The sequence below is a fragment of the Polyergus mexicanus genome, unplaced genomic scaffold (genome assembly GCF_030449975.1).
Source record: "Polyergus mexicanus isolate NDT 795.1 unplaced genomic scaffold, iyPolMexi1.0 SCAF_2, whole genome shotgun sequence".
Lineage (NCBI taxonomy): Eukaryota > Metazoa > Arthropoda > Insecta > Hymenoptera > Formicidae > Polyergus > Polyergus mexicanus.
The window spans coordinates 2,066,370-2,087,317 of record NW_027223322.1 but is presented as its reverse complement, the minus strand read 5'-3'; the positions used below and the strand labels follow the sequence as shown (position 1 = coordinate 2,087,317).

General features: G+C 28.3%; 2 protein-coding genes across 3 annotated transcripts; one reads left to right on the top strand and one right to left on the bottom strand.

The window, feature by feature from the left end:
- Positions 1 to 173: 173 nt before the first annotated feature.
- On the bottom strand, positions 174 to 14,266 carry LOC138943803 (putative leucine-rich repeat-containing protein DDB_G0290503). The gene is made up of 43 exons (XM_070314745.1): positions 13,967 to 14,266; positions 13,630 to 13,812; positions 13,341 to 13,534; positions 13,229 to 13,244; positions 12,773 to 12,852; positions 12,274 to 12,451; positions 11,782 to 11,991; positions 11,468 to 11,608; positions 10,075 to 10,122; positions 9,964 to 10,005; positions 9,713 to 9,835; positions 9,403 to 9,549; positions 9,246 to 9,296; positions 8,995 to 9,132; positions 8,818 to 8,913; positions 8,503 to 8,634; positions 8,305 to 8,415; positions 8,117 to 8,212; positions 7,601 to 7,741; positions 7,221 to 7,253; positions 6,956 to 7,039; positions 6,720 to 6,812; positions 6,487 to 6,645; positions 6,282 to 6,374; positions 6,133 to 6,192; positions 5,853 to 5,942; positions 5,615 to 5,761; positions 5,214 to 5,309; positions 4,817 to 4,879; positions 4,645 to 4,740; positions 4,042 to 4,125; positions 3,795 to 3,938; positions 3,440 to 3,487; positions 3,212 to 3,365; positions 2,921 to 3,141; positions 2,322 to 2,570; positions 2,148 to 2,228; positions 1,927 to 2,064; positions 1,667 to 1,855; positions 1,411 to 1,557; positions 972 to 1,219; positions 627 to 825; positions 174 to 555 (listed from the first exon to the last, which is right to left on the bottom strand). The coding sequence occupies exons 1-43, from the start codon at positions 14,186 to 14,188 to the stop codon at positions 349 to 351; spliced, it is 5,472 nt and encodes a 1,823-aa protein (XP_070170846.1). The 5' UTR covers positions 14,189 to 14,266; the 3' UTR covers positions 174 to 348.
- Positions 14,267 to 14,619: 353 nt separating this feature from the next.
- On the top strand, positions 14,620 to 20,813 carry Cycy (cyclin Y). Of its 2 annotated transcripts, none has more exons than XM_070314741.1 (6): positions 14,620 to 15,093; positions 15,177 to 15,484; positions 15,610 to 15,830; positions 16,037 to 16,323; positions 16,464 to 16,811; positions 17,619 to 20,813. In XM_070314741.1, the coding sequence occupies exons 2-5, from the start codon at positions 15,253 to 15,255 to the stop codon at positions 16,750 to 16,752; spliced, it is 1,029 nt and encodes a 342-aa protein (XP_070170842.1). In that variant the 5' UTR covers positions 14,620 to 15,093; positions 15,177 to 15,252; the 3' UTR covers positions 16,753 to 16,811; positions 17,619 to 20,813. The 2 variants fall into 2 exon arrangements, with proteins under 2 accessions (XP_070170842.1, XP_070170840.1); XM_070314739.1 differs by having other exon boundaries at positions 14,620 to 15,484; positions 17,619 to 17,692; positions 19,246 to 20,813.
- The last annotated feature ends 135 nt before the right edge of the window (positions 20,814 to 20,948 follow it).

Here is a 20,948-nt window from a genome sequence, read left to right as displayed (position 1 = left end):
CACAAAATATACATGGAAAATATCGTGTTACTACATCTCGTTTATATGACTCATCACTGTATTGTTGTGCAGCAGTGATAAACATATTACACGTTACAAGAAACGTTTATTTATTTTTTTTTTAAAGATACATTTGATAATTATATATATATATATATATATATATATATATATATATATGTATGTATATATATGTATAGAAAATTATGTGTCACGCAAAAAAAAAGACAGCACAAACATAAATTACGATACAAATTTCCACACACGTTCGCGACATACAATAGTCGACATGAAACTTCTTTCGCATCATTTTTTCAGTCTTTATCACGAAAAATCTCTCGCTTATCTTCATTTGCTTGCAGAAGAAGACTGATAACCGTAATCACGGTTTTCTTCCAATGAAGTATCAGATTCCGTCGCGTGGTTAAAATTGTCATCCCACCGTTGATTACTTTTCTGTATTTCATTCATTAAATGTTCCATTTTAGGAAACCACCACGAGTCACCGCATGTCGATATCCGTTGATTAGTTCTTTTTGGTTCTATGGAATATTTCTAAAAACAAGAGAAAAAATAAAGCAATCAAAGAATTCTGATTTTTCTTTTTTTTCTTTTCGAATACCAACCTTGTATAAATCTGTATAATCCAAACTTGAAATTAAATCTGTTTCTACATTCTGACGCGTTCTCGACAGCGAGATATTATAGTTTTTTATATGCGTTTTTTTAAGACCTCTACCATTTAATAATTGTCTGTGTGTTCGTTTCAGTTTCTGTGCTAATAAATTAATTCGTTTCAACTTCTTGATTTTAATTAATAGAGCTCTATAAAAATAATTTTTATTTAAATAAATAGATATATAATGTAGAAGAAAAAGAAAATACCTTTGATTTTGAGGATAAATAAGGGAAAAAAGAAATTAAAAGATACCCATATCTAAAATTATTAAATATATTACTTGTACACTTACTTTTTTTCAAATATAAGCTGCATTAAAAATTGTTGCTTATTTTCCAGATTTTTTGCTAAAGTTTTGTTGTATTTTTTTTGTTGTTCCATACAATCACGGATGCATGAAATTATATATTGAGACTCCTTACAGAGTTCTGATCTACTCACAGCTGCTTCAGTCAGATCAACTGACATATATGTTAGAGATTGATCCTTTAAATGGCATTCCTTTTTCAATTCAAACAAAGATTTGCGCATATCCTTTAACTAAAATGAAAATAACATCTTAATATTAAAATCAAAATACGATAAATTATAATTAAAACGGAAAATATGATATATCTACAGATTACAATTATATGTATCAAATGTAATGATACATGATTTACAAAAAGTATTCGTAAATTGTACATATAATATCTTTTGTTTAAAAATATTGACAGGAAAAAGCATTGTACCTCGGTTATGTACGTAGAATTAGTTTGCTCAAGTGAAATCTTCTGTTGGCCAAGATGATAATTTTCGTTCATATATTCTTGTAACTGTTGAATCAAGTCACGATTCACATTCTCGGCCTTTATTAATTCATCCTTTTCCGTCTCGAGCTAAAAAAATAAAAAATTTGTTAAATCCAAATAATTTATTTCTATTTTATTTATATTTGTAAAATAAAATTATTATAAATAAAAAAAAAATATATATATATATATATACATCTTGTCGTATGATATCTAAATGATCAGTGTAACTTTTGCATTTATCTTGCGCTTGACAAAGCTCGATACTTTTCGACTCAAGTTTTTTTTTTGTTTCTTCCAATTCTTCGCCCAATTTGTCCACCAAATCACGCAGATCGACCGCTTCATTTTTTATTTTTTCGATTTTAGAACAATAAGTTTGTTCCTAAAATAAAGTATATATAATTTTAGTAACTAATTTGCTAAAATGTTATTTGTTTCGTAATAACATATTACCATAATTATTAATGATTTTTGCGAGTCTACTTCACGTTTTATTGCTAACATTAACTGTTTTTGAGCTTCATTGAAATCTTCTATCATTCCCTGAGAATCACTTTCTATCTGATGCAATTTTATGCGTGTTGCTTTGAGCTGAAAAATTTTGAAAGAAAAGAATCACATAAAAGATTCGTCCTTTTCGATAAATGCAAGAAGATAGTTTTATTATACATTACCCTTTTCTTCAACTGAAAGACATCATCTTGAGCTCGAGTTTCAGTAATATCGTTCTGCCTTTTTAATATAGAATTCTCATTCTGGAAAAGACGCAATTGATCGATTAATAAATGCAAATCACTTTGTATATTCTATTATACACTAAACATTGAGATACAATTATCTATATGTACTTTAAGTAATTCGTAATCGGCTTGTAATTTAACCATGTTATCCGATTTCTCTTGAAGTAAAACTTTCAGAGAATATATTCGATTATACAGAAGATTCAGTATCTTATGCTCTGATACATTTAAATCAGATAAATCTTCCTCTATCTGTTGATCCTTCATGAATAATCTTTTTCTAAGCATTTCAAGTTCATTAGACTGATTCTTAATAATCTCTTCATTATTAGTAATTTGGTCATTTAAGATTTCAATCTACAAATTATTTAGTGGCATTAATGTTTTTTTTTAGAAAAACAAAATATATGATTTATTACAGATTTTAATATTATAGACAAAAAAATAGGTAATATAATATTTTTTAATCTTCACAAATTTTACACACACATATGCATACTAAAATCTACTAAATCTTACTAATACTTCCAGCTATACATTTTAATCTTAAAATTTTATTTAACTATTAAATTTAAATTATTACTAGTATTTTTTTATGTTTACATATTCTTGGTGTCACTATTGTTATACAATCAAACATTTTAAAAAGTCAAAATAATATAAAATAATTGAGAACACGCAAGAAAGGAAAACTTAAACACTATCACCTCTTTCTCTTCCTTTTCTAGTTTCAGTAAAAGTTTCTCATATTCACTTTCCTTTTGTATAGCATGCCCTAGTTGTTTCTTCAAATTGTCAATTTCTGATATGTGACACTGTAGATCAGTCTTAAGTCGCTGATTTTCGCATCTTAAACTGCATTCTCTATCTTTCATTTTTTGTAATTCAGTTAGTTGTCGTATTTGAGCAGTATTCTCTACATCTTTATCTAAGATATTAATATATTTATTTTTATACATCTTTGTCTTAGATTTTATCTTACATAGATAGAAAATTACCTGAATGTCCTTCCTGCAATGACTTTCTAAACACAATATTATTTGAAGGATATTCCAGATCTTGAGTATCGCAGTTTTTGTCTCTAAGAGACATTGTACATGATTTGTTCATGTACTTGTTTTCAGAATAATTCATCTGCATAAAACTATCCATCTATAACAAAATATATTCAATACATATATAAAGACAAAAATTTCAAATAGTAGTTTATGTTTCTAATAATGTACCTTCCATTTCAATTCCTGGAGATCCTTTACATGATCATGTATGTGTTCCTGAAAAAATTCAAATATCTTATGTCTGTAAAAGATTGACTTTAATTCTTTAAATCATCTCGCATATTCAAATTAATAACACGACAAACATAAATGCATGTATACAAATTTATATAATTTCATATATATAGCATAAATTTTTTCTCTTAGTTTTTTGTTACACAGTATATATTCATTATATATATAATAAAAAATATAACACTTATATTCAATGTACATATTTCTTTATTAAAATTATACAAGGTTCTTTCATTATTTCAATTATTGTTAATGTAAATTATTAAAAGATAAAGACTTCATATTATACCTGTACTACACTTAAGATCGAAGAATACATTGTATGCAGAGTAGTAATGATTAGACATTTATCATACTCTAGACAATAAATTCTCTTGTGCAGACTGTCAATAGAATCTCTTTGCAAATCCAATAACAAATCCTGATTAGTTGCCTTATGAGTATATATAAAAAAAATTAGATTAAAAATACTTAATAATATGTTGATCAATTAATCAAGAGAAATTTTTAATTGATACAAATATAATATTTCTCACCTCTGTAAAACATTCATTATACTGATGCTGCGTTTCATCAATACACATTGTTAATTCATGAATAGTTTCATCTTTCTTGCAAAGCTGTAAAGATACAATGCATTTTTTTTATACAATTTATTCTTTTTTTACATCCAAAAACAGAGGACACTCACGTACATAGTTTGTGTTATTTGTTAATTTTGGATCCATCTGTTAATTTTCATCCAGAACACTTGTTAATCTAAATAGCTTGTATATATCACACACACAATTTTTCGTCACTCCATAAATAAGATATTTAAGCATGATCAGGATATCACCAAGCTTTAAATGTTTTGCTTAAACGAGCTACATGTCATGCATGGTACTCATTATATTCGCATTCACATTGTTATGACAAAAAAACATTAAAGGCGAAAAGAGAAATGCAATAGTCCATCATCTTCAAAGAATCTTATTTTTACTAATCATCAATCAATATTATTTACAATTGTAATAAATACATTTTAACGCAAAAGCTAAATAGCAATTTGAATTATTCATAATTTTACACGTTTAAACATCATGCACGTTCCTATGATTAAAGGACGAAGACGATATCGCAGGTCTCAGGTCACTCACGTCGCTCATCGCTTTATGACCCATTTGATCCAAATTTCTCTTAGCTTCAACAACGGCATTTTGTAAATGACCAATGGTTTGAATCTGGAGTTCATTCTACAAAGCATAGCACAATGTTAGAATGCAAATGTTATTGGTAATAAAAGATGGCAAAAAAAGGAAAGGAACAAACCTGTTTCAGCAATTCGTTTTTCTCTCTCTCATATTGCGCGATAGTAAGGTTTTGTTTATCAATCTGTAAAAAAATTTATTTTGTATATTATAATATTTTGTCAATACATACCTTCAAACTTCATTCTTGACAAGTATAGATATATTAATATTATTTATAATATACATTGTGACACATATTGCCTATTAATATGCAAGGTACATAAAAATATATATAATATTCCTATATATTATAAAAATATATCATAGAGGAAAAGCGTAAATTAATAATTTAAAATTTTCAATTAAAAAAGCAATAGCAGTATTATATGACATTTTTAATCAAAACGTTATCATCGCATAATATCATAAGAGATCTCCCATCAATTAAAATCTACATTATTAACTTCACAATTTACCTTGTCTTGTAGTTTCTGATACAGATCTTTTACTTCTGTTTGACTCATTGTTAAGGAGTCCCGTTGTATTCGTATGACTTCCTCCATATTTTGTAGCTAGAATAATTTTGTTAATAAAATTTACACTTAATTGTATGTGATTTTCTAATAAATATGTATTTTCTTCACACAAAAACAGATTCATTTTTATATAGAAATCGAAACCAAATTGAAAAGAGATCATTCAATTTTAAATATTTAGATGATTATAAAAAAAGTATTTTATTTATAAAAATAATAATTACATTTATATAATTAATATGAGTTGCATATTGTTTAAATATACTATATTATTCAATTCATATATTATTATAAAAAAAAAAAAAATAATAATAATAATAATAAGAAAACACATAACTTACTAGTTTTTCTTTGGAATATACAGCACTTTTAAATTTACTTAACTCGTGAAAACAAACATCCAATTTTTCTTTACATTTTCCTAATGAATCTGTCAATATCACAACAGATCTTGCAGAAACAGAAGATAAAGATGATTCTTCACATATCTGTAAATATATTTTTATAATAGTAGCCTTTTTAGCATATTTTGTGTATTTAATTTTAATGTAATATATAAAATAAAAAAAAAATACCAACCGATTTTTTAAATTCACTTTCAAGATCTTGGATTGCTAGTTTTGCAGATTGCACTGCATCTTGCACAGTTTTGAACAAGTCAGACATATTCTGTATTAAGAAAAATACAAAATGATATTACATAATTTTATTAAGAAATATTATAAGTAGCTATACATTTTAAAATTATAACATAAAATTTATACTCTATGTATTTAATACATAATATATAACTGCAGCAATTATGAATTAAACAATATTTATTAAATTTATTTATATTTATAATTGTTATGATAGTTACTTCATATTTAGATGGATAATCGCAGCGTAAAAGTGTTGCTTCTGTGCCACAGTCCATATGCTTTATAATAAAAGTAAATGTTTATAAAAAAGAAGAAAATATATAAAAATATATATACTTTTATATATGTAATCAAAGAATTTACTTACAAAAGTATTTGAGATTTCTGTAGATTTCTTAATATTTGCTACATTATTTAAACTTTTTCGAAGATCATTTTCAATTTCTTTTTGTGTTTTGATCTGAAAATCGGGTTAGATATGGATATTAGATGAAGTATGTGATTTTGAATTTATAAAAAGAATATTAAATGGTTCATGTATGATTTTAAATTTATAAAAAGTTAAAGCTTACAATATTTTCTAATTCTATTATTTTCTTTTTCAGTTCCATACTATCTTTACTGTGACATTGTCTATAATTTTCTGCCTTTGTTCGTATAGTAATCAATTCTTTCTCCATGGATTGAATACCATTCTTTAAAAAACTATTCGTTTCTTGTTTACATTTTATCTATCACAGAACAACAATATTAAATAATCCAAAATAAAAAATACCTCTTTGTAATTAAATTAAGTTACAGTTACCTCATGCTGCAACATCCTGATTTGATCTTCTAGATCAGTTGTACGATTTTTCCACTTATTTAGTTTTTCATCATATTTTATCTGACATGTTTGCTGCAACATATAGCATATAAAATATCAATAATTTCTACAAAAAAATTTTTATATATACATAATTATATTATAATTAAGCAACTTGATTTATATAAAAATCTATTCTATGAAAAATAAATTAAAGAATCTATACACTTGTATACCTGAACCATATTGAGCTTCAGATCATCATATTCTTTCTTTAATTTACGTAAGTCTTCTTTCGTTTTAATTATATCATTTATCTCCTGTAAAATAATAATACATGGTCTTATATATATATATGTATATGTATATGTATGTATGTATGTATGTATGTGTGTGTGTGTGTGTGTGTGTGTGTGTATGTATGTAATTATGTATGTGTGTAATTATGATTTAAAAGGCAAAAATTACACTTATTTACAGTAATTATATTTAGTTTAATACCTGATTGTCAAAAGCATAGTGAGGAAATTGTTCCTGAAAAAACAATATTTTCAAATTTAAAATTAATATTAATTTTAACAGTTTAATATATTATATATTTTTTTAAATATTAAATTAATTAAAAAATTATTTATCTCTTTTTATTATCTGAAAAAATATTTTTTCTTGAATTTAATTTAAAATATATACAAGAGTGTGAGAGAAAAAAAAGTATATATATATATCAATAAAAAATAAAAATAAAAAAAAGCTATATAGAAAAAAAATTTAAAAAAAAACTGTTTTTTGTATAAAAAAACACATTAATAAAATAAAAAAAACAAACCTTTTAATTAATTTATTATATAAATATTAGTAAATGTATCTAATATATAAATAACCTTCTCTTCCTGTTTTGTGGAAAGAAAAGTTTCCAATACATCTTGCATTTTTGTATGTGCAGAATCGACCTCTTCTTCGAGTTTAGCCAATCTGCCTTCCCTTTCACAGAATGTCGTTTTTGCAATTTCGTTGTTTAAGAGCTGCATAAATATAATTGTATAATTGGAAGAATATAACAGATAAACCAATAATAAAAAAGACTAATAAGAACCGGATGCATGATGTACTAATTTAAGATGATCTGAAATGGACCGAAACATCTAATTAAACAGCACCTTTAATTAATTGAATTTTTAATTTTTTCTTTTTTTGATTGCATCCATACCATACATATAACAGCACTTATAATCAATTTTATTTGTTTCTTGTTTTGCGACTATATCACGCATCCGGCTCTAATTAGCCTTTTTTATTATTGACTTTGACGTATTTAGAGCCTTGTTATTGTATTTAACAGATAAACATTTTTCACCATCAATTTCTTTTCTTAACAACATTTCTCTTAAAATACTCACCACATCACTGGTTTTCTTCTGCAAATCCTTTAAAGAGTAATCTATAGTACATAACTGACTTCTTAAACCCTTTAGTATTGACGTCATACAACCATCCTAAAAGACGATATTTATGTAATACATGTTTTTAATATAGCCAAAGTATAGAATTTAATAAGAGATTTGTTTTTATTTCTTTTCGAACTAACCTGAGTTTGAAATAATTGCAAATTAATCAGTATTTGCTCAACCTCTTCCATTACAACAGTCAATAAATCATTGCTAATGCATGCTTCTGTGTACTCAGATTCATGATATTCCTAAAATTTATTTTAAATTTTATATATAACAAAATAAAATTGATGAAAAGTTTAACGTAATAATTATTCAACATAAATGTTCCGAACCTGTATATTCATCTGCATACCGTTAATGCACCGGGACAAGTCTGATTGAACTTGATTAATCTCATTTTTTATATCTTTCAGTTTATGCTTGCCATTCACAATTCTTTCATTATGTCTCACTCTCTCTTCCTCCTGACAAGAAAAATATATTTTTCGATCACAGAGATAATATATAACATATATTGTATAACAAAACTTCAAGATTAAAATTTATACTTCAACTTGAAATAGAACTACTATATTTGAATATCTATTGTGTACAAGCATGTATGTATTTTGATATATTGATTATAGATTTATACATATTCACATTACTTGTAATTCTAATCTATTAACAGTTTCTATTAATCCTTCTCGCGTTCTTGCTAAGTAAGTTTGGGTACTAGTAACCATCTTGCTCAGTTCTTCATACTGAAAATATATTAAATCAATGTCGATTACTAAATCATTGCAAATATTTGTGCTTCTATTGATTTTTTAATATAAATGTACATTCTGATGTCGTGAATTAAATGTGGAAATAACAGTGTTTATCTCTTCATGAATATCTTCTGTTGCTGCTTGAGCTTCTACAGTACATACTCTGAATTCTTCCATCAACTTAAATTGTCGTGCATTATTTATATTTGACTGAAATAAATATATGAATTAATTTATAGTATAATATATATATTTCACTATAAATTAACTCATATATATATGATAAAAATAAATAAAATAAATATTAAAACATATAATCTTACTTTAATATCTTTTGAATCACTGCACACACAATAATTTTCTTCTTTCTTTATCTACAGAAAAAGAAAGCACAATGTGATCAAAATAGCAATACTTACAATTATTTTCATTAAATAATCAACGAATAAAACAAATTTCGTTTTTATATCATATACATACCATACAATCAAAAAGGATAATTTCCTTTTCTCTTTCCGAGTACATTCTGGTAATAATTTCAATACAGTTGACCAATTTGTCTGACATGCCACTTGCAAAAAGTTTATTTTTATTCATACAATTGTTAGATATAATACAATCATTGACCTGAGAAAAATATATTCTTTGAAGAGGAAGAGTAAAAAAATTAAAAGTATATGCTCTTAAAATAAATTGGAAAAAAAAAGAAAAAAAATCTCTGGTTGATATTTTGTTGTAATGTTTACTCTGTTACAATATTTGAAAAAATAATAATATCTTGCTTTTTTACCTCATTAGTCTCTACAGTTAATTTTTCTACAAATTTCCCCAATTCAAGCTTTATATCTGACAAAATTTCACATTCTTTTTGCACATGCGCTTTTGTACTATTCAGAAATGATATAAATTCATCCTGGAAACAAAAATAACAATAATAATATATAAATTTTTATTTATATACAAAGAAAGATATTCTTCTTTAAATATGCATGCAAAAATATGATATAAACGCAGATATAATGCAACATTATATAGACAAACCTTCTTAGAATGCGAGATATTTATCCAAGGCAGAGAACATTTCTGAAAACAGAACAATATTGTCATTCCAAGATCATGTTATGTGCGATGATTACATTTGATTTGACTCACCTCTGGAAAATTATTTGTATCAATGCGGACTTTCCGAGAAGACGCATCCTGAAATTACATGAAAAAGTTAAAATATATGGCCAAACTCGGGCATACAAATAATATTTATATTGTATTATTTACTATGACCTACATCTATTGCAATAAAAGTTAAGAAACATAGCATTATTTATTTATGAATTATTAAATTTGTGTAAATTATTATATATACAAGAGATGTAATTTATAAAGTAAAAAATATACATTTCCTAGATTTCAGTTACTATTAATTATATATATTAATAGATAAATAAAATATGTTAATTAAACAATTTATGAGAGTGATTGCTTTGTTTCATGACTTTTGTTAAGTACATCTTAACATTAATTATATATCTATTATAAATGTGTAACAATATATAAAAACGACTAATCCAAAACCTATTAATTTTATAAATGAGGCAATCATGTTTATATAAGATTTTTTGTTTTTCACGGATGATGTTGTAAAGAATGAAATTTGTAAACTATTTTAAAAACATTAATAATACATAACCATTAATTACATAAATGCATATCAATTCACAGATAGATCCATATATTTATCAAAGCTCTAAATATCCAATAATTTATTGATTTAAGAATTTATGAACTTATTTTATATTATATATAATACTTATTATATAATAGAGGTATTCTCTATTGAAAGAATAATGATCAATATAAATGTTCGAATTTGCTTTGTTTTGCGTGTTTCTTAGCAGTTAATTCTAAAAACTCTCATTAAAGAACGCCAATTCAATGCAAATTCGTTAAAGAATTTAAATATTTAAAACAAAGATATAAAATTTATTAAAAACATGTAAAAAGATGCCTTGGTTTAGCAATTTACATTTAAATCCAATTCAGTTTACTTCGGGATATTATTGGTTTTATCTTGAAGATACGATGTGGCCGAATAAACATGAGTATTTGCCGTGATTCTATCTTGCAAATTGCTATCTTTACAAGGAGGTGATAATTTTCTAGCAGTCCGTAAAATTTTTTTGTCGATATTCTTCAAATATTTGTATCGAGCAGCTTGAGTATCTATATGATCTCGAGAATGGCTTTGTAGATTAAGCAATCTATTTTGTAATTTTGCATTGATTATTGATACGTTTTGTCTCCCATAATTCAACAGGTTTTTAGAGTTATCATACAGAAATGACATATCATTCTTTCGCTGCGCAGATATATGTAGAAGACTTGACACTGGAAATTGCTCGAAGGATTCATGGGAAGGTTTCATCTTAGTGATAACAGCAACATGGTTACGAGAATTACAGACGCGAGTAAAAGTGGAGCGACCCTTCTACAAATGTGTAAAAAAATTATGAATTTATATTTAAAACTTTATGGATTTATATTGTACCTCTGAAGTCGCTTCCTTCAGTTCTTTACGCATCTCTTTAATTAAGTCGTCCTTCAAAAGATTCCCTATATTCGCATGGTAATTTTGTTTTTCTAATGTAGTGATCTTCGCCGTCAGTGTATCTCGCGTTTCCACAGCTTCCTGAAATCAACAAAAAATATATACTATAATAAAATAAACTTAAAATAATTAAAAATCATATTTTATAAATAAATTCAATAAATAATTCAATAACTCAAATTAAAAAGAAATATCTTATAAAAAATATAATATATTAATAATATAAAAGACAGATATTTTAGTAATAAACTAACTTTTTCGAGATATGCCACTTTGTCCTCCAATTGTTGTATTTTTTTAGATTTCTCTTCTAGTTGTACTTGTAGATTGGTTGTACCCATATTGTTTTCATAAGTATACACCATAAGCTTAGATTCAACATCCTGGAGTTGTCTACGTAAGTTTCTGTTTTCTGAATCTTTTACATCTAATACACTTTCCAGAATGTCAGGTGTTAAGATAATCTGAACAGCAATGTAAATTTAAAATAAGAGAGTCTCTTGCTTTAATATTGGAAAACATGAATAACGTTGTCTTGCTTGCAAAATGTAAAATTCAGAATACATTAGATAGAACAATTATTGTAACATTGTAATAAAATAGTTTTTTTTTTCTATTCCTAACTATAGTACTATTATAACATGATTGCCTCTACATTATTCTATAAAAATCAATATTTAAAATACCGAAACAAATATCAGAATGAGTTTCTATCTGTATACAAGAATTATGAAAAATAAACTTACATCGCAATTTTGATCATTTATCATTGGATGACTAATAACTTCATTTGTTTGTTTAGCATGTTCCTTGAGCTTCTCGCAAAAACACTGAAGTCTAGAAACGTATTTATTTATAGTCTCATCTTTCACTGATAATTCTGTCATAAGATCTGCTACTTTTCCTTCCAGTTCTAGTTGAGATCTGAAAGAATATTCTTTTATCTCTGTGCATATATATATAAAAGAGAGCTTAAGAAAGAAAGTAAGAATAAAGCTACATTTCTTTTTGTATAAATAATTAAGAATTTTTAAATGTATTATTGCTTCTGAACATATGCTGAAAAAAGTACATCTTAGAAAATAATGCATCTATGTAGATACAAAATAAAAGAAAAATATTAGTATTAGTATGCTATCTGAAAAAAAGAGATGGATATATCCATTAAATTCCAAACAGATAATAATAGTTCCTAAGTACAAATATTTTCTAGTGCATATATTAAGAATTGTATACATATCTTACCTGATCAATTTTTTCTCATTTTCCTGAAGTTGTTCTACTTGCAAATTCAAGGATTTTATATGTTCAGTGTCTGTCTGTTCCTAATTTGAAAAATACATTATTGAATGTCATATCAAAAAAGGAATTGTTATATTTGTGACATTAGTATATTATGTAATACATAATGAACATAGATTACACACACACACACACACACACTTCTTGAAAATATAATACTCTATTAAATAAGACAACTGGCAGTTTATTAAATACAAATAAATGTGTATATAAAATAATTAAATTTAATATAATGGGTGTAGGGAGCAAAGAAGAAGCCTCCAGTTTGCATTATAAATATATAGCAGTACAAATATTGCATCATATGCTTTTGCATAGATAATTTGATTTTTGAAGTTTACCATGCTCTATATCTAAAACAAGTCTGAGCTTTTTGGCTGCATTTACACACATATTTACCTGACTACAGATGTAACTGTAATGATAAAACAATTTGTGTTAGTAAATTCTTTGCAAAAATGTAATATAATCATTACACAAATCGATTGATAATAGTAGTAGTGAGACTTACTCTGGAACTGGAATATCCTCGGGCTGAATTTCAAAGAATGTAATACCATCGAGATTCCAAATATTTTGTTGACGTGCACGACGAATCACTTCTAATAATCCTCTAATGTCACTTTGCAGATATTCTATTTTCTGTTGCAGATATTCTTCATCCTTTTCCAATTGACTGACACGATTTGAAAGTGTATTTAAAGCCTATAATACAGATATATATGGTTATATATTTTTTCTAACTATCAAAAAGCTATTGTAATAATATAATAAAACTAAATTATCTCTTTCTCTCTGACCTTTTCAGAATGACTTGATCTTGTCAAATTATCTACAACTAATTGCGATGATTGTTTTAATTTTTCTTCCAATAACTTCACTCTATTACACGTGGCCTGCTCCAAATCTTCAACCGTATGCACTAACATAGTATTTTGTTCTCCTAAATCCTTGATCCAATCGCTCATTATCTGCAACTTCATCTACAAAGTGTATAATGTTTTGATTACAAACAAAAGTTGATATTTTTAAGCTGCAGTTGAAGCACTTGGAATATCGTACAAAAGACGAGACGAAAGAATCAAACGAAACGGCATGCATGAAACGAATTCCGTTGCGATAAGAAATGCTGCTTACGGAAACCCGATCAGACTCGTCGCCGTTTTCCTGATCGACCTTCTCGATGCGACTCTCGTACAATTTGCGAAATTCATCGAGAATACGCAGACCCTCGGTTTCGCCGCACGGTTCGCCGGTGCTCTCGTCGGTCACTTGGCAGCTTTGATCACGTTTAACTAACGGGATCGTAACGTCGTCTACATCCGCGGAACTCGATAAACCGGCGCTGATCGAATACATCGTTTCGCAAGTATAATCGATAACGGGCAATAAGTACGTTGACAAATTTTTAAAAGTCTCCCTACACCCCAGTGGAGGACTTTAAGTAAAAGAGCACTTTAAGTAAATGTCAACATACTACGTATCTCGCCATTTTAAGCGATTGTTATTCCGTTATTGGTTACTGGTTACTGGACGAATAAAGCCATAAATAAAATAGATCAAATAGATAGTCGAGCCACGCTTCGGTATCACTAGTGTACACTAGTGTAGAAAGTTCAGCTATAATGCGGCGTCTACAATAGAAATTTTAAGCTCTAAGCCTTAAGAAATTGACTAATCACAGTCGAGTATTCTTCTCATACTTGATTGTGATTGGTCAATTTCTTAAGGCTTAGGGCTTAAAATCTCTATTGTAAACGCCGCATAAAGAACAGACCGCGTAACGCGTAATCATAGTGGAAGTCGGTGGGAACGGAAAATTGGGTTGTGTGCAATTCGTGGGAGCGCTTTCGCGAGCGAAACCGAGCGTCCCAAGGGGGGTAAACGCGCGACGAGAATGGAATTATTGTTCGGCGACAATGAACCGCGTTACGAATCGCGGCTACGGACGATCGTATAATTTACTAGGTTTGTTAACCGTAAGACCGAGAATCGTAAGGTCGGCCGGTGTGGCTCCAAGGCGTCTCGTTCTCTGACGATCGTCTCCGGATAAACAATTGTCTCTCCTCGGAGATACGGAGGGCTCTCCTCTTCTCGGCGAGAAACGGAGCGGTGAATTGTCGCGATTGCGAGGGGCTCGACATCACGGATCGTTTGGCGAGCCGTTCGCGCCGATATGAGTCAGACGAGCGGGCAGACGAGTCGCGCTACCAGTCGTACGAGCGGCCCCGTCAGCTGATCGTTATTAAACAACGAGATGTGAGGTAGTGCGAGCTAATTCTTCTCTAGTCGAATGTACGCATCACGATTTCAATTATTTGCGGCCTGATTCCTCCGCATGCATAAGTGACTTGAGTGGGACTCGCGCGCCAAGTGGAAGACCAGGAGCATTGGCCGGTAATAATTAAAATTTACATGGCAACATGGGAAACAAGAATAGTTGCTGCGTGTATTCCAGTCCGCAAGTCGGACGCAAGGAGATTGGGCCCGAGAGTGCCACGCGCAATCTGGAGGAACACTTGCCGGAAGGCGGGATCAGCGTTAATAATTTACAACATATCAGTGAACGCGAGCCGGAAGACTGGGACTCCGATCCGTCATTGCATCCGTGCGCGGGAACTATTTTTATGGAACGTTCGAAACAGGCTATAGAAAGTTGGTATATCCTGGAAATTGCGAAAAAGAGAAATTAAATTGGAATAAAACGAACGTATTGGTAATTCTGTTAATATATATATATATATATATGTATATATATATGTATATTTTTTTTTCTTTAGATGGCATGGTGAGGAAAAAGAGCCAACATCAGATAGCCGATACAAGGCCTTTGAAGAAGAGCAGTAGCTGCAGTACAATATATCTAGACGACAGCACAGTTTCACAACCTAATTTGAAAAATACCGTCAAATGTGTTGCCTTAGCTGTTTATTATCATATTAAGAATAGAACTTCACAGCGACAAATTGATATATTTGATGAAAAGCTACACCCATTGACGGTAATTTAAAAAAAGAGATTCAATATTACATTATAGAGATGCCTGACAAAGATCACCAGATCTCTATCTTATCTATATTTTCTTATTTATTTATTATTGCTTGCATATTTCAATGTGAATTAGAGTACTTGTAAAACTTGTTCTTGTGCGATATATACTAAGAATAGAATACTTGAAAAGTTATATTTATATAATGAATCTTTCAGAGAGATGGTGTTTCAGAGGATTACGATAAACACAATCCAGAGCACAAACAAATATATAAATTTATAAGAACTCTGTTTAACGCCGCTCAGCTCACAGCTGAATGTGCCATCATAACACTGGTTTATCTTGAGCGCCTACTTACCTATGCAGAAATTGATATAACGCCAGCTAATTGGAAACGAATAGTGTTAGGTGCTATTTTATTAGCATCTAAGGTTTGGGACGATCAAGCAGTATGGAATGTAGACTATTGTCAAATACTGAAAGATATCACAGTGGAAGATATGTAAGTTTATTTTTATTTATATTATTATATACAATATTTGTTATATGTTTTACAAAAATAAAAAAAGTTGAAATGCTAAAAATACAAAATATAATTATCAATCATTGTCTTAATTGAATTATTCTGCATTTTTTATCTAGGAATGAATTAGAGAGACAATTTTTGGAGATGCTGCAATTCAATATAAATGTTCCTTCAAGTGTATATGCCAAATACTACTTTGATCTTCGTACACTTGCAGAAGCGAACGAATTAACATTCCCTAGTGAACCTCTTAGTAAAGAAAAGGCACAGAAGCTAGAAGCTATGTCCAGAGTTTACGAAGATAAGGTTACAGCCGAAGCTCTACGTACCGGTATTAAAAAATGGTCCAGCTTAGATAATGTATGCATAGGTGGACCTAGACGTAGCATTGCTATTTTATCCTAAATATATACGGATATACATGCAGATATATCTCAACACATGGATTAATGTTCAGATCTTAGGTATGTAAAATTTTTGGCAATATTATTACATTATCGATCAATTTTAATTATCTTAAAAAAAAATTGTTTGGATTTGTGTTACATTTCTGTTTAATTATCGTGGAAAACATTTGATTTATTATATACATCTTTACAAACTGTTTTTATATTGCCCGAATTAGATGTCTAAGTATTGCATGTACCATATGTATCACTAAGTTGTACCATAGTGGATTTTCCATTACAGATTTCATTTGCAATCACAAAAACTTAGATCTCTAAATTTAATTATTGCAGCGTCTCCTAGTTATAAGACCGTTACTAGATCGGCCATTATCTTATCTTACAATTGGGGCGCGGATCTTTTATATCTTCCAGGAAATTTTATGAATCTTGCCAACAGCTCATCCGGGAGAGTGAGCAAGATAAAACGATATTTTACGATGTCGGCTATTTTAGCTTTCGACATCGAATATGATTCGGGACTCGCTCGAGAAAAGAGGAGAGTAAGCGCGATCTTACATAACGAAAATCGGTCTTATAACCAGAAGATGCTCTCTGTATATATGTATTCTAAAATTTAGATATCTCTCAATTCATTGTAATTTTTAATGCATTATTCTTATTATCTACGCATTAGAGAATCGAGAGGCATTTCAATAGAAAACAAATTTCATATTTATCGGCTTCTTTTGTTCTTAATTGAAATAATTCCTAATTTTTGATTAATTCGATTAATCATATTATACCGTTAATTAAGAAAAACTAGAACTATTATAATCTTGTTTGTCATATATTGATGAATATATTTCTATTGCTTATGCAAAGATTCTACTGTCTGGGACCTTGTAATGTGGATATAATAAAGCATAAGAGAATGAAGCGCATTGACGAAGCAAACGGTGAGAAAAGAAAAGTCGTTTTATATATATATAGTCGTAGCATTATCTGTACTGTCCTTATAGGAAAGAAAATAACTTGTGATATATATTAGTCAACGATTTATTATCCAAAGCATTTTATATATTGACTGAAGTTAATAAGAATCAAATTTATGGCTGACTTCCTAGTAACATTCTAAAAAGCAAAAATATACAGCATGCTTCACCCTAAAATCATCGATATTCGTTCAGAGTATGCTACTTAAAAATTTGCAAGCCAAAGCAAAATAATGCATATTATCTTAGTACGTTCAAATTATTTTTAAGTATATATCTTTTCTTATCTTTCTGCCTATCTCGCTGTTCTCTACATCGAAAAATTATCGCATAAAATTATCATGGAATTTAAAAATAAAAATTATATACCTTTTTATATATAACATAGTAACGTTCTTATATATTTTTGTCTGCTACAATTCTATATAATGTAAATACGCCGTTCATTTGTTTTCATTGCTTTGATTCAGAGAATAATTTTTGAATTCTCTTCCTTTTTATTCTTAAATATTATATATAACAATATTATATAACAGTTAGTTTATATAAAAGAGTTTTCGACACTTAATTAATTGGAATCAAATTTGATACATGGATGACTTGTGTATTTTGAATAATATAGTACATATATACATAAGAAGAACACCATTTACACACATAATAATAAGTATATAATAGCATAAACATTAGCAAATCAGCCTTTATAACTTATTAGGAATGAAAAGCATGATAAATTAGTCTAAGTCTAAATCATTGCTTTTATATGGCGTTACTTCCATTTACAAGAATTTACAATTTTAGATAATACGCGAGATAAAGATAAGCCATGATATCAGGGTTACATCTTTATTTTCATAAGATTATATTCAATCAATTAATAATTGAGTTTGATTTATATAAACACATCGTCTATATTCTATCAAAATTGAAAAAGAAATTAACTTGATATCAAATCTCTTTTTTTATTTTTTCTTATTTTTTTCCTAACACACACACACACACACGCATATATATCACATCTTTTTAATATTCTTTATGTGTGTGTGTGTATATATGTATATATATATATACATGCAGCAGACATGTGTTGCATAATTATCTTCATTAATATTATTTCATATGCATAATAAAGAGTTGCTAAAGTGATGATATTCCTATGGCCATAACATTGCTGTAAAAAAGATTTAAACCTGACAGCTATGTATGAAATATTTATTCCGTGAAGTACTCAATTAAATCTTTTAAAAATTGTCCAGGAGCACACGCTCACTAGAAAAAGAAAAAAAGGAAAAGATGCGATTTTTGTATCATACATCTTACGCTACATGATCAAGGTCAAATTGTGAGATACCATTAATGTAATTGTGTATCATATGCCACTAATTGACTTGAGTATGATATAATTTAATATTTTGTACCTATACCGATTAGAACTTTAAATATAAGATAGTCTTATATTGCGACTGGTTACGTCTATAAGGATTAAAATATAATCTGAAGTTCCCTTGAATTTTCAGAATGCCGTTGCGGAAAAGAGCAATTACGATTTATTATTATTTTTATATTTTATTACTCGAAAGTCAGAGAATATTGTAATGGTTGAACTTATAATAGAGAGAGACTGTAGTAGAGCGACTGTAAAATCCAATCAATGTGCGCGATCGAGAAGAAACGAAGTAACAGCGTACATTCTTAGCTTTTAATAGCATGTTGTATAGTATACCGGATGGTAAACGGTAGTATAACATATCTGCAATTTCTGTCCAGAGATTACAATCTTTTATTTTGCTGTCAGATTTATATAAAAATATATTTTTACTGCATTATATATACGAAATACAAGATAGCTCCATACATATGTATTGTGCTACGTATGCTGCAAAGAAATATTTATGCAGCTTGTAATCACCGAGCAATTGATACACTGTGCGATGCCAAAATGTTGTTAAAAATATATTGTATAGATTAATGCACACACGTACACCTAAATATATGCACCGCGGGATTTTCATTCGCTTTATGCTGATTTTCCGAAAAAACTAAATCTCTATAAATTTTCACGTGCATGACTATTTTTATAAATGTAGAGATTCATTAATAAAGACAATCTTCGAGTCTTATTGCGTCCTGTAAATAAATTGCCAACTTCGTGTAAGATTCATATAAATCATGTGTATTATAAACCGAACCACTCTTTGTTAGTAATTACTCAAAGTATATTATAACAAAATATATTTATGCTTGAAGGCAATCGCCTTTAAGTCTTCCATTCTAGCGTTCGTATAGAGTCTTTAGCTCCATGTGTAATAAGTATTACTTTAATTATGAAATATTATAACGAATGCTTTTATAACATGAATTTGTGATAAAGAGCTATACAGACATATTAATATTGTTTTGTATATATATGTGCATAAAACGTGCTGTCTATTTTCACTTTGTAAATTATTTTATTGTCCAATCATATAAGGGACAAATATTGTAAGGCTATTAAAATTTATATTCTGTTGCACTTTTCGCTTTCAATTAAAAATGAGCAAGAATCTTTTACATTTTTCCGGATACAAAAATTGATGCTTTTGCTTAAGCATATAGCATTCTCACGCAATTGTCGCATGTAAAGTGTATATCTTTCTCTTGGATATGTGTAAGACATAAATTATTCGTATCCTCAATATCTTTTTTTATATTGTATCTTTTATCCAAAAGATAACGCGATTATGAAAGCGTAAACGAAGCGATAAGCACATACGTATAGCAGTAAGATGCATAAAACGTGAGCTTTTTGCAAAGAAATTATTATTGATAACAATTATACACACAGAAATACAATTATAAGTTATTCAATTCTATGTATACAATAATTGTATATCGAAACTCGATGATTGTATACACAAATGGAGCCATTCTCGTCTCTCTCTTTCTCTCTCTAAATCACCAAATTTCTAAAAAAAACTCAATTTTCCAGAAAAATAAAATTGTGCCTGAAGTCATTTACTTAGTTAACATGTATGTACATCTGCATTCTATGTCAAAATTTTTAACATGTATGTATGAAATATACGAAATTTTAATAAACATTTCATCTTAGTACAGAAATAAAGTGGACAAACATTTTACCTTTTATTTCAAAATTAAATTTGTCAAGTATATCTTTTTAGTTACCGAAGTTGATATTAATTAACGGTTTACAAAAATTCACCGGAATAAAAATATTTAT

Bases quoted from the DNA above. Each gene is read 5' to 3' on its own strand.
- LOC138943803 (XM_070314745.1), bottom strand. From the start codon at position 14,188: ATGTATTCGATCAGCGCCGGTTTATCGAGTTCCGCGGATGTAGACGAC. The intron at 11,609-11,781 runs GTTAGTTTATTA...TGTTGATTTCAG, and splicing joins AAGTGGCATATCTCGAAAAA to GAAGCTGTGGAAACGCGAGA. The intron at 1,558-1,666 runs GTATATATATAT...TTATTTTTTTAG, and splicing joins TAGATATCATACGACAAGAT to CTCGAGACGGAAAAGGATGA.
- Cycy (XM_070314741.1), top strand. From the start codon at position 15,253: ATGGGAAACAAGAATAGTTGCTGCGTGTATTCCAGTCCGCAAGTCGGA. The intron at 15,831-16,036 runs GTAATTTAAAAA...TGAATCTTTCAG, and splicing joins AAAAGCTACACCCATTGACG to AGAGATGGTGTTTCAGAGGA. The intron at 16,324-16,463 runs GTAAGTTTATTT...TTTTTTATCTAG, and splicing joins GATATCACAGTGGAAGATAT to GAATGAATTAGAGAGACAAT.